This window comes from Cyclopterus lumpus, chromosome 8, assembly GCF_009769545.1.
Source record: "Cyclopterus lumpus isolate fCycLum1 chromosome 8, fCycLum1.pri, whole genome shotgun sequence".
Taxonomy (NCBI): Eukaryota; Metazoa; Chordata; class Actinopteri; order Perciformes; family Cyclopteridae; genus Cyclopterus; species Cyclopterus lumpus.
In genome coordinates, this window is record NC_046973.1 from 11,137,886 (window position 1) to 11,150,754 (window position 12,869).

General features: G+C 43.6%; 1 protein-coding gene across 2 annotated transcripts; it reads left to right on the top strand.

The window, feature by feature from the left end:
* The first annotated feature begins 218 nt into the window (after positions 1 to 218).
* Positions 219 to 11,750, top strand: LOC117735450 (oxysterol-binding protein-related protein 7-like). 2 transcript variants are annotated; one of them, XM_034540082.1, is made up of 23 exons: positions 219 to 331; positions 1,520 to 1,747; positions 2,184 to 2,327; positions 2,489 to 2,542; positions 2,693 to 2,806; positions 2,933 to 3,088; positions 3,858 to 3,981; positions 4,130 to 4,248; positions 4,467 to 4,556; positions 4,653 to 4,809; positions 5,113 to 5,246; positions 6,430 to 6,522; positions 6,949 to 7,123; positions 7,201 to 7,275; positions 8,211 to 8,425; positions 8,501 to 8,638; positions 8,719 to 8,782; positions 8,868 to 8,946; positions 9,382 to 9,526; positions 9,653 to 9,803; positions 9,918 to 10,044; positions 10,130 to 10,252; positions 10,690 to 11,750. In XM_034540082.1, the coding sequence occupies exons 1-23, from the start codon at positions 227 to 229 to the stop codon at positions 10,796 to 10,798; spliced, it is 2,919 nt and encodes a 972-aa protein (XP_034395973.1). In that variant the 5' UTR covers positions 219 to 226; the 3' UTR covers positions 10,799 to 11,750. The 2 variants fall into 2 exon arrangements, with proteins under 2 accessions (XP_034395973.1, XP_034395974.1); XM_034540083.1 differs by lacking the exon at positions 6,430 to 6,522.
* The last annotated feature ends 1,119 nt before the right edge of the window (positions 11,751 to 12,869 follow it).

Consider the following 12,869-nt stretch of genomic DNA (forward strand, 5'->3'; position numbering starts at 1 on the left):
CCATATTTTTAGCACTAGTAGTTGCCTTTTTGTATGAATAACCCATGACTGAGTTTTGATGTATCGCCCCAGTAGTGGAGGTGAATTGCTGCTTCAAAGTGGCCAGATCTCATACATTTTTATTATTTGCCTTTTGTAGAATTTGATAATTGAATGAAATGTAGAGGGCTTGTGTTTCTGGTGTTTGCTAAATCTGCTGACTGCAAATCTGTTTCCAGATCTTGTGATGACGGAGCCGGCAGGCCTGTTCGGTCAGGTCGAGAGTGTCGTGCTTGCCTTCAGCCCCGCCCAGATACCTCTGCTTTTGATATGCAGCAGTCTTGACGAGCAGGTCAGGTGTGACACGGCTGTCGGCGCAGCAGTCGGTCAGAGGACCGATGCTGAAGGATCGTTCATAGGAGCATTGCTTTCTTTTGCTGTGGTTCTTCGTAAATGTTTTAGTGGAATTCTTGCTGCTCTACGATTTCTCAGGTGGAAAGTTTTATAGGAATTTCCTGTAGACTATTTGGGGAGCAGCCTGTTGGACTTCAGGCCAACGCCAGGTGTGTTTTATTTGTTATTGTCACCAAGGCTTTTCTGACAAACAGTTCTGTCTCCTCATTATGTTTTTATTGTGAAATGTGATGTGAAATTCCATATTGTAAAGTGCACATCAACTGTAGTGCCCTAATTCCCTCTAGCTGGACCAACTTGTATCATTTATACTGTTGCATTGTCCTAATGTAATGCAGGGCCATGGGTCTAATTATCTGTCCTGTTTTAGTGTGGTATTTTGTTTTTGAACACCTTGTGATCATGCCTGGAACCTCAATCTGTTGTTCAGGCTTCTTGAAACATTTCCATTGCACTTCCTCTTTCTGGCTGTTTTCACCCACTGAATGTGAAAAGGGGAAATATTCAATGGGCCATCTATTGACTGTATTCAACCTAATTATGCAGTCCATTGTCTGTTTGACCTGATCTAGTGACTTGTAAGACTTCCTACATCACTGCTGAGATCAGTTGAATGTTTTTAATGCGCTTCTATGAATGAGTGTACTGAAAGTGTCCATCCTGGTGTCGTATAAAACGACTGGCCTTTCTGTTTAATGTGCCGATGGTTTTTAATTAGTTCCTTAATGAAAATATATATATATTATTTATATTGTCTGTTTGACCTGATCTAGTGACTTGTAAGACTTCCTACATCACTGCTGAGATCAGCTGAATGTTTTTAATGCGCTTGTCTGAATGTATGTGTGTATATGTATGTGTGTATGTATATATATATATATATATATATATATATATATATATATATATATATATATATATATATATATATATATATATATATAATTAGTGAGACCATCTATCCAGCCAAGGCATCTTATTTAAGAGTTGAGTAAGAAAATCAGTTTTGAACGGGGGGGTGGTACTATAGCTTATCTTTTGTAATTGACATTTTACTGTACATGGATAACGTTTTCACGGGGGTTTTGTCGCCGTGCCGTTTACACTTTTTCATTGATCTCCTCAGTGCCGTGTACTTTGCCATGAGACACAGCTTGTCGTGAACGCCCCCCCCCCGCTTTGCTCCATGCACCGCTTTCCTCTCCACATCGCACCGATGGACCCTCAGGTGTGTCCGCCCCCTCTGAGTAGCAGCCAGTCTGTTATCAGCGTCCTGGACAAATCCCCAGCCAGCACATTCAAACCCGGCCACTCACGGAACAGCAGCACCAGCTCCTCCAAGCAAGCCAAACAGGTAACGAGACCCACAGTTGGGTGTATAAAGTATAACGGGTATAGAAAATACACCAGTATGGCTCTGACTGTACCGTGCTGACCAGCAGAGCCTAGAGATGCACCGATTGGAACCGGATGGATTTCAGTTGGCCAGACAATCCTTTTTGGATTTTTTTTATGTATGTGCATGTCATATAATTCTGTTAAACATTCAAAATCTATTATCAATGTCAATCGCATGTTCCAACACAGCTTGAGGTGTTACAGATTAGCTGTAGTGTAATAAACAGGTTAGTTTTTTAAATTTTGCATCTGGTAAGGGGCTTTTGATTCAATTATCCAAGAGTTGAGATAAAAGATGAACACTTTACTTTTAATGCCAGTTTTTCATATTTCGGACAAACTCAACCAAAGCAAAACATTGTATTTAAGTGATTTTATGTTTCCTCTGTCAGTCTCGTCACTGGGAGGTGATGGACGACCTGCAGCAACGGGATATGTACCCTGTTCCCGGCTCTTCTCTAGACCTCAGCATCCCGGGGATCTGTGAGGGCTACTTGATGAAGAAGAGGAAGTACCCGCTCAAAGGCTGGCACAAGGTGAGCCCAGATTGATATGTTTCCATCTAGCTTTCCAACTGTGTTGCATTAAATCATCGCCATGAGGGTTAGACCTCCTTTACCCTTCAGCATAACACAATTCCTGTGCTCACTGAGTCGTCTTAGTTTCCTTTCAAACGCTTCACTGTTTGCTTTTTCAGAGATACTTCCTGTTGGAGAAAGGAATCCTCAAGTACTCGAAGACCCAGCAAGATGTAAGTCATGAAGACAAATGCACCCATTTGACAATTCACGGTCGGTCACACAGAGCAGGGACCGCCATGACCTCATGTCGGGTTCTTTCTGTTGACGTGTGCGCCCAACAGCTCTGTTTGAGTCTCTTCATTTCAAATTGTGTGTCTTAGCTTCAGAGGGGGAAGCTCCATGGCTCTCTGGACGTCAGTCTGGCTGTCATGTCCATCAACAAGAAGACCAAAGGCTTAGACCTGGACGCTGGAGACAGCATCTACCACCTCAAGGTAACCCACACAGCAGAGTTCAGGGAGATTCCTCGAATCATTATGGACACAAATCTAAACTCCAGCAAGAAACGGTGAAAATGAACTGAATGTGTTTTTTTTTCTTTCTCCTTTTCCTCCTTGTAGGCAAAGAGCCATGACATCTTCTACATCTGGTTGACCAAGCTGTCTGCCCATCGTGTATTCAGGAAAAATGAGGCGATGAGTGTCCATCACGGCGTCCTTCACGCTCTCTCCTTGAGGCCGAACACCCAGCCGAACACCCAGACCAACCGAGAAACGGTCAGTAGAGGTTAACGTTGCACATTTTTATCACTTGTCTAGTCTGTACACTCAGACAGGGTCTTGCTCTCACTGGGATCCGATCACTGGGACCACATGCCCAGATGGTGTGGCTCACCTTGCGTTCTGATCTCAGTGAGGTGTGGTCACAATCTGGACAATTTATTTTAGAAAAATCCAACATTACTTTATTTTGCTGCGACAAAGTAAAAGCTTTTATTTAACAAACTAATGGGACTTTTATTGTGAAACAAATATAGGAACATGTGTTCATCACTGAATTAACGGAGCTTTATTAGTGGCTATTCTTCAATAAAAAAATGTTTTACTATTACTGAAGGGAGGAAGAATAAACGGCAAAATATTGTGACCATGAAGTTAAAACAACATGCCACTCCTCTGACTGGGTTGGTATCACTTCAGAGAATGCTCCCCGACTGGCCTATTGTTGTGGTAACGAGCACAAATCACCATGGGATCCACCTGATTGTGTCTGCTCAATACTGAATTAGTTTTTACCAGCAGTATATTGTACGCTAACTTGTACAACCAAAGTGTTCATACTATCTCCCTACAGCAACTCTAATGGCTTTCTATGTGTAGAACTCACAGCTACACTTTTAAATAGCTTGTGTTGATCAATCGAAAATTCTTAATTTTAGTTCAAGAATCTTTGGTAATTTAGCCTCAAAGAAAAACGGACAGAGCTTGTATTTTTTTTTCTTTTCTCCATTGTTTTCAATTTTGACTGACATATTTGATCATCCAGCCCACTCACAGCTCAGCCTACCATCCAGAGATGGGAAGCCCCGCCCCCGCCTCTAACCCCGGGGTGACCAGCAAGGTGTCGGCATGGCTGCAGCAGACCCAAGACATCGACGGCACCTCCAATGGTGAGAGCTGTCTTCATCATATTTGATAACGTACATTGACAAATATTTGTTTGCATGTTAACTTTGACGTGATATTTTTACCGTCTGATGTGAACGCTCTTAAAAAAACATTATCTTAAATCTACTGTATTGACCCTCTGTTTGTCAGACCTGGCTCGCTGTCAGTCAGAGCTGACGGAACTAGCCCTGCTCATCCAGCGGCTCCACTGGCTGGAGGGAGGCCTGCCCATCACCAACACTGACCTGGAGATGCGAATCAGCATGCAGGTGAGCACACCAGCAACAACTTGGTAAACCCCAAGGGGCGGCACCAAAGACCAATGCATTTTATTTTTACTACCTCTTTAGGAAAACAAACTAATATTCTACAATGTTAAAAATTAGAATTTTTCTTATATCTGATTCAATATAAGACCGTTCATTCATACACACACACTCGCATATGTTTGTATGAATGAATAGCAAGCTTTGTTGTTTGTTTTTAGAATCTCTCCCTGGAGAAACCCAAGAAGAAGACGGGGAAAGGGTTTGGTCACTCCAGGACGATGTCCCGCGTGGAAGCCATGGGGGGAATGGTAGGACCAACGTGTGCTTTGTGCGCATCCTAATGATGATCTCGTATAATGGCTGAATCGCTCAGCTTGACATGATGCTGTGTCTCTTCTACTAAGTTCACTTCCAGCCACTTGAGCACCAACAACGGCACTGGTTTGGGAGCGTCCGTGAAGTCCATTCCTGACTACGTCTACACTCAGCTATCCAACCCTCAGGTCACCTCGCCGGAAGCCAAGAAGCTCCACCAGGACATCTGCACTTCTTCTCAGAGGGGTGCGGCCATTCCGCCTAATAGCTGTATTTCTGTCAATGGGTTTAATTGAGCTGGTTTAAAATGACAGCTGTCTTGTTTTCCAAACGGTCCTGATGGTGACATTTGTCAGCTTAAGTTTCTGAAACAATGTCTTAAATAATTCATGAAATACAAACTTAAAGTTACTGTGAGTAACTTTTAACTGGTTATGAATCAATTTGATACCGATGCCTCTATGACACACATAAGTAAACTGAACCAACAGGCATTAAGAATATTTATGGACTCTGATTCCTAAAGTTTCTGAATGCTGTGTTTTACAGTTCACACGTCTCTCAAGTCCGTCCATGAGGTTTTGACCCTGGAGAGAGAGCGACTGAGGCAGGCCTGGACCGGCCCAGACCTGAGGCACAACACGTCACAGCAGCTCGCTACACTCTGCAACACAATGTCTGAGGTAACGCACAAGCCCTCGTGTACACACTCACTCACTCACTCTCTCTTTCTAAGAGCAGAGCTAAAAACATCCTCATTCTTCCTGAATCTGAAAATCAAACGAAAAAGACATGAGCGTTAGTGTCGTCTATCCCTCCTCCCTCTGTTCACCCCCAACCCTTTTCCACCAGAATCCCTGATTTTTTAAAACGCAGATTATTGATTGGCCCAAAATATTAGTATCGTCTTGTAAAAAGACAATGGAGGCCCAGCCCTCAGTCTGTTGGTGAGGTGTGTGTGAAACTATGAAGCTGGTTTGGGCTGTTTCGAGACGGGACAAGTTATCACAGGAACACACCTCAACTCTTTTCTCGTCGTTTCCGCACACACAAAGACAGAAATGCCACGATGGTCGCACACTGGAGCCAGACGGTCTCGTCAGACCGACGGCGCTGAGAAAAGCCTTTTTTGTTTCTGTTTGGTATTGCATGGGGTGTCTTTGCTTAGACTGCTTGTTTTTCTGTCTGTGCTGCATGTGACCGGGGCTGCTTTGTTGTTGGTTGCCTGGCAGTTGGGTTGTCTCTCTACATTCTCACTTTGAGCAACACACCCAATAGACAACAAGTACGTTTATTCATCTGATAATTACTCTTGTATTGAAAAGAGGGTAGGGAAACTGTGGAACCTGTTGATCGGATAATTTTTCAAAGGGGCACTCGGCTTATTATTATTATTATTATTATTATTATTATTCAACTTGGATTAAATGGATCTGGCGGAGTTTTGTCAAGTCTGAGAAAGTGACCCTGATGATGCATTCATGCTGATCTCAGCCTGGATAACACAAAGCCTCCATTCAAATATTTAAAAGATTCACGGAAAATACCGTTAAGTTGTATTATGGGAAGTGCTCAACCAAACAAGGGACTTGTAGCATACCTACAACTCTGCTGCATCCATTTTTCCCATTTGCTTTTTTTTTTTAATCTTTAACCCAGTTTTATGTCAGTGAAATATTAAATCGCTGGAGTCCCATTTATTGAATCTAAATAACACTGAGTTTCACTCTGATAACAACAAAGATGATTAACGATAGAACGACACATTGCTTCATGGCACAATCTGCATAAAATCTTCTGCCCATTTAATCTTTGTTTTTCCACTTCATGTCCCTTGCATGGCTTGTGGCCTGTGTGCGTCTTCAGCTTGACATACAGTCCCGTCTGACTAAAGTCCATTCGGTTTCACTGTCCTCTGACTCTACTGAGGAATCCTTCTGCACCGTCCGTCCTGACCAGGTGTGTTGTGCGTTTGTAATCTGGGTGTTGCTCACTTTCAAAACTCACTCGCAGGAACAGAAAACTGTCCTGCTTATCTCAGAGTTTTTTGTTTTTGCCACTGCTTTGAAACAAAATTTGACTTCATTATTGCGCTGCTGCTCATTTGCATTAATTTTCATCTTGCATAAGGAATTTGTTAAAATTCGGGGAGAATCTTTTTTTCACGGTGTTCTCTCCCCTGAAGCTCTCCTAGCAGAGCACACAAGAGAATCCAAAGGAATGACAGCGCTGTAATGAGATTGCTGCGGCTCGGGTCCGTCACTTCAGACGTAGCACAACGAAGGGTGGCCAGAGTCACAATGCGTCTGACACACAAGACACACGCTGGCCATCGGTGTAGCTTCACCGCTTTAATGCAAACTTTTCATTCCTTCGTCCTCTCAGAGGACGCCATCCATGGGCCGTCAGTGCCACCGTGCGCCCTCTGTGGCGGAATCCATGTACTTCGATGCCAGCGAGGTGATCGTGTGCGAGAGCTCGTCAGAGGCCGAGGCTTCGGACGAGTCGGGCCTGAGTGACATCACCACCACCAGCAACTCTGAGCCGGATGAGGGACACAGTGAGTGTGCACCTCGCTGTACAGGCCCCCAAATGCCCCCCTCCCAAAGATGAACTGACCTTCTGCTCTCTCCTCAGCCACTGCCACCCTCAACTACCGCGCCAGTGTGAACAATGTTCCTGAATCACCCAGCCCAGTGTCCACCAATACTGGTAATGCCACATTGTGCCATATCTACTTTGAGTGAGTGCAGTGATGTTAGCTGTGTCCGTCTAGTCCACTCTGTATGTCCAGGCCGTCTACTCCAGGATTGCATGTAAAAAGCCCACAGAAACCAGGTTGAACATGAAATGCTAGCTGGAAAACTCTTAATATCTTACCTCAGTTATGGAAACTGGCTTTACTGATTTTATAATGGATTATTCAGACTAATGCAATTTCATGTTATGAATTGGTTTTAAGAAATGCTGACAAATGTAAATTTGGTTGCTGTAGTACAGCTTTTTACCATATTTGCTCGAACAGTCGCACATGAGACGGATCCTCATGTCGAGGGAGCCTGTGGGCGGTAACTCAAATATGTTTCTGAAAACATTTAAGGCCAGAAAGAGGCAATGCAGTAGCCAAATCTTGATTTGTATGTAATGTCGAACAGCTGCGTTGGAGTCTGCTCTGATTGGTTGTTCTTCTTTGGGAGCGATGGAATCTTGCAGACTACCTTAATGGCACTAAAAGGAGACCAACAGATATGCTGCTTCCTTTTTTTTTTCTTTCTCATCTGTCTCGAGTTCCTCTGTAGACAGTTTGAGCAGAACCAATAAAGTATTTCTGTGAAAGAGTAGGTACTCTGAACATTGTTGGTTGTTTTTTGCCAGATTTAAGACTAAATGAGATTGTGTTCTAGAGGAAAGTGGGTGCCAGGTCGCTTTGTTAATTTCCTTTTGTTTAATTGTACATTTTTAATAGGGTAAATAGAGAAAACAGAAAAACAAGGCAACATTTCATGAACTCCGTTCATCACATCAAATGAATGCAACAGATGGGGACATGTTGGACTACTTTAGTGCATTTAGTTTAGTCTCCTGAGAAGCCCTCTGGGATGTTTGGATGGCCTTCAGCTGCATTCATTTGTGTCTCTGTGTTCCAGGTCGTCGCACGGTCCTCCCCGCCCCAGGATCAGACAACAGCCACATCGGCATCATGTCCATCCTGTACAACAACATCGGCAAGGACCTGTCCAGGATCTCCATGCCGGTCGCTCTCAATGAGCCACTGTCCCTGCTGCAGAGAGTCAGCGAAGAGCTGGAGTACTCGGAGCTGCTGGACATCGCCAACCGCACGGACGATCCATATGAGCGAATGGTGGGTTTGGTTTGCTGAGAGTCAAGTTCAGTTGTAAAGTTCTTTTGATCAAAATGACAACATGTGTGTTCCCAGGTATACGTGGCCGTGTTCTCCATCTCTGGATATGCCTGGGCGTCCTGGAGAAATCACTACAAACCCTTCAACCCTGTTCTGGGAGAAACGTATGAGAACCTCAGAGAAGACCGAGGCTTCCACTACATCAGTGAGCAGGTAGCCAGCAGAGAGGGATTTAGAAAACCTCCGTATCCGAGTTGCCAAACATACTGTAACGTTATGTGCTTTGCTTTCAGGTCAGCCATCACCCTCCTGTCTCTGCCTGCCACGCAGAGTCTGAAAACTTCACTTTCTGGCAAGGTAGGCACTGTGTGCTTAGAGTGCTGGATCCACCTGTACTGTATGAGGACTTGAGCCTAATGCTCCGTTTGTCTGTCTGCCTCAGATCAGAGATGGAAGAACAAGTTTTGGGGGAAGTCGATGGAGATGCTCTCTTCTGGACTAGTCAATGTTGCCCTACCCAAGTGAGCCACTGCTTCACCTTCCACTAGTCACACCATGTAGCCGATAAAGGCTAGAAAACATGCAGTAGTGCAACTGCTGCATCAACGAGCAGCAACTTCCAGGTCTGAAAAATGAAGACTAAGGATGTGCCAAAATCTGCCCTTCCTCAAATGGCCACTTGAGGCCCCTTGAGGCTATTAGCGCGACTCAACTTGTACAACTTGAGAAAAGGTTTAAGACTTCCATGTTGGCTTCACTTTTCAAAACAACCTGTTTTGAAAAGTGTTTTTGTTTTAGTAATGCACTGTGGCCACCTGCTGGAGATGTTCGGTACTGCGTTCATCAACCCAAAACACATTGTAGATATTGATATGAGTCCAACTCTAACAAGTCTGAAAACTGGCAAAAATGCACGAAGTGATGCATATTATTGCATCAATTTTGTGTATGTGTAGGTACGGTGACCACTATGAATGGAACAAGGCAGTGACGTGTATCCACAATGTGCTGAGTCAGGAGCGCTGGTTGGAGCACTATGGTGAGGTGATCATCAAAAACACAAAGAGCGATGCCTGCACCTGCAAGATCACCTTTGTCAAGGTCAGGAGACACACACGCGCGCTCACAGAGTTACTGCTCGTTCACTTAGAAGTCAGATAAATCCACATGGGACTTTTCTTATCTTGTTCAACCACTCTGACCTATTCCTCCCCCGGCATGTTCCAGTCTCGCTACTGGAGCTCAGACAACAGTAAGAACGAGGTGCAGGGTGTGGTCCTGGACCGGGCTGGAGAGGTGGTTCATCGTTTTGGAGGCCTCTGGCATGAGGGCATTTTCTGTGATACCCTGTCTACACCAAAGTGCATCTGGAAGCCCAGTGAGTAGCCTAAAAGCCCTGACGAAAAATGCTGTCTGTCATCTCCTACTTTTTTTTTTTCCCAACCACATTGTCTGTTCTGTCTTAATATCTATGATGTCATTTCCTGTTTAGACGTGCAGCCCGATGACCACCCCCAGTTCTTCGGCTTCTCCCAATATGCCAGAGAACTAAACGAGCTGACCCCCGAGCTGAAAGCCTTCCTCCCTCTTACAGACACGCGCTTCAGACCAGACCAGAGGTACCGACTTGATTTAAACTGAAGCCTTTCTTATCATCTTCCATGTTGACAGTTGTCTAATCTCTTCCTCTCTTCTCTCTGTCAGGCTCCTGGAGGAAGGGAAGGTAGCAGAGGCCGATAAAAAGAAGGACGAGGTGGAGGAGAAGCAGAGGGAGAGGAGGAAGGAGATGACCAAGAATGGCGAGGAGCACAACCCCAGGTTCTTCGGGTGAGGAAGATTTCACAAAGCGCATTTATATGCAACCACGTGTTGCCTCACCCCTTATAGCAATACTATTTTACATGGTAGGTTTCTATAGATGGATGGATAAAAAAGCATAGGCTAAAAGATACTGACAGAGAAATCATAAACATCTTTCGGGGAAAAACTTATTGGAATGTCTGACACAAACTTTCACAAAGTGGAAGTGAGTTTTTTTTTTTTTTTTTTTTTTTTTTCTTATGTTAACTGCCAGTGTGCGTTATCAAACTGGGACAGTTTATGGTCGGGTGCAGTAATTTCACACCAGTTTTTGTACAGATCAAATCGGGACATGTTAATGCTTTGTAGTTACATCACAGACATGAGGGGGATATCAATCTTCTAACGGTTTTCAAAACTTTGGTAACAGAAACCACGTTTTTCCCTCTTGTTCATCACCTCAGGAAATCTGCGGACGAGGCTGGCCGAGAGGTGTGGCTGAGCAACGGAACCTACTATAAGCTCCGCAAAGACCAGGGCCTCGCCAAGACTGAAAACCTGGACCTGTGGTAGAACACGGCTTCACGCTGAGGAACAAAACTAACCGGCGCTTAAAAACACTGTAACATAATGAAGATGAATGATGTGTCCCTCAAATAGTAAATATGATAAATGGTTCCCATGTTTGTCTGATAACGTACGCCTGAATTTACTGTAGCGACTCATCGGCAAAGATCCAGAGGGCTGCTGTTACTGTTACTGCCATGATATGGAGGCGAAGGGCACAAATGAACCCCTCATTGGGCCGAGGTGAGGCGCCACGGTGGAACAAATGAAGATTGAAGCCGGATGTCCCTCCAGCCTTTTGGCCGTACCTTGATGGAGACCTTTTTAAATATGATCAGTCAAAATTCTAAAGCAAATCTCACCTTGACCTCCAGTCTCTAAACTCCTCGAGAAAATCGTCTATCAGAATTGAGGCTTCTCTCTGTATGTAAAGTATTTTGTATCATTGGCGGGTTTCAGATAATGTACTTTTTTTTGTTAGTTTAATCATGTCAATATTTTTCTTTTTTAATGAGGCTCATTTTTCTGAAATCAGATATTAATCTAGCTTCAGAAGCTTGCTTCCTGCAGATGGATGCAGAGCACATGGAGGGCTAATCTGGGCCTTGTGGGGTCAATTACAGGTGAACTGGTGCTGTCCTGCTTTCTTTCTCAGTGGGTCTTTGTGTGTAAATGTGTGCTCATTTGTAAAATCGTATTTTCTCTTCTGATGTATTAATGTAGACACATTGGTGATCCATTGTTTTTCTAAGGCTAGCTGTTAGCCTAGCCTGATTCCTCTCTCCACCAGTGTGATTTGTTGATGTCCTTGAAGAGCTGGCGGACCTCTGCGCTCTGTTGCAGTGAAGTATTGCTGTTTTTAATGATGGATTTTAATAAGAAAAAGAGACCACTGTTAAACCCGAGTGAAATGGGTTTTCTTTATGGATTTGTTTCAAATAAAAGGTTCCACGATCAACTCTGTTCTGCTTTAACTTTTTGTTCACTTATCTCAGTGGTCTCAAGCTTTTTCTTTCAGGTCTTAATATAATTTATTTGATTTTATTATCAATGTGTCTTTGCTAACAGGCAAAGATCCTTGAGAAAGTAGTCGCAAATCAGTTGTGACTTTCTACATCATAATGGTTTGAGGAGTTTCAGTCACGATTTAGAAAACACCACAGCACAGAGACAGCACTGGTGAAAATCACAAATGACCTAATTGCATCAGATAAAGGACTCCTCTCTGTACTTGTTTTGTTAGACCTTAGTGCTGCGTTCGACACATTGATAATGGCATTTCAGGTACCGCACTAAGTTGGTTTAAATCTTATTTGTCAGATCTATCTCAATTTGTATTTGTAAACGAAGCCTTGATGATCACCAACGTTAATCAGAGTTCCACAAGGTTCTGTGCTTTGACCAATTGTATTTACCTTTTATATATGCTTCCTTTGGGCAACATTATCAGGAAACACTCCATAAACTTTCATTGCTATGCAGATGATACTCAATTATATCTATCGATCAAACCAGACGAGACCAACCAGCTCGCTAAAATTTAAGCATGTCTTAAAGACATAAAAACATGGATGATCTGCAACTTCCTGATGTTAAACTCAGACAAAACTGAAGTTATTTTACTGGGCCCTGAACACCTCAGAGATCAATTATCTGGTGATGTGGTTTCTGTAGATGGCATTGGCCTGGCATCCAACACCACTGTAAAGAATCTCGGGGTTATCTTTGATCGGGACTTCTCCTTTAACTCCCACGTGAAGCAAATCTCAAGGAATGCATTTTTTCATCTAGATAACATTAAAAAGATCTGGCACACACAATTGTTACACGTTTGTTACTTCCAGACTAGATTACTGCAACTCCTTATCAGGCTGCTCTAATAAGTCTCTTAAATCCCTCCAGTTGATCCAGAATGCTGCAGCTCGTGTACTCACAAAAACTAAGAAAAGAGATCACATTACTCCTGTATTAGCTGCTCTGCACTGGCTCCCTGTAAAATCAAAAATCACTTACAAAGCCTTCATTGGTGATTCATCAAGGAGCTTGTAGTACCATATTGCCCCACTAGAGAGCTGCG

What these genes read in the sequence shown, in the direction of transcription:
- LOC117735450 (XM_034540082.1), top strand. Translation starts at nt 227, where the DNA reads ATGACGGAGCCGGCAGGCCTGTTCGGTCAGGTCGAGAGTGTCGTGCTT. An exon ending in CCTCCAAGCAAGCCAAACAG is followed by an intron (nt 1,748 to 2,183) that starts GTAACGAGACCC and finishes TTCCTCTGTCAG; the next exon opens with TCTCGTCACTGGGAGGTGAT. An exon ending in TGGAAGCCATGGGGGGAATG is followed by an intron (nt 4,557 to 4,652) that starts GTAGGACCAACG and finishes TCTTCTACTAAG; the next exon opens with TTCACTTCCAGCCACTTGAG.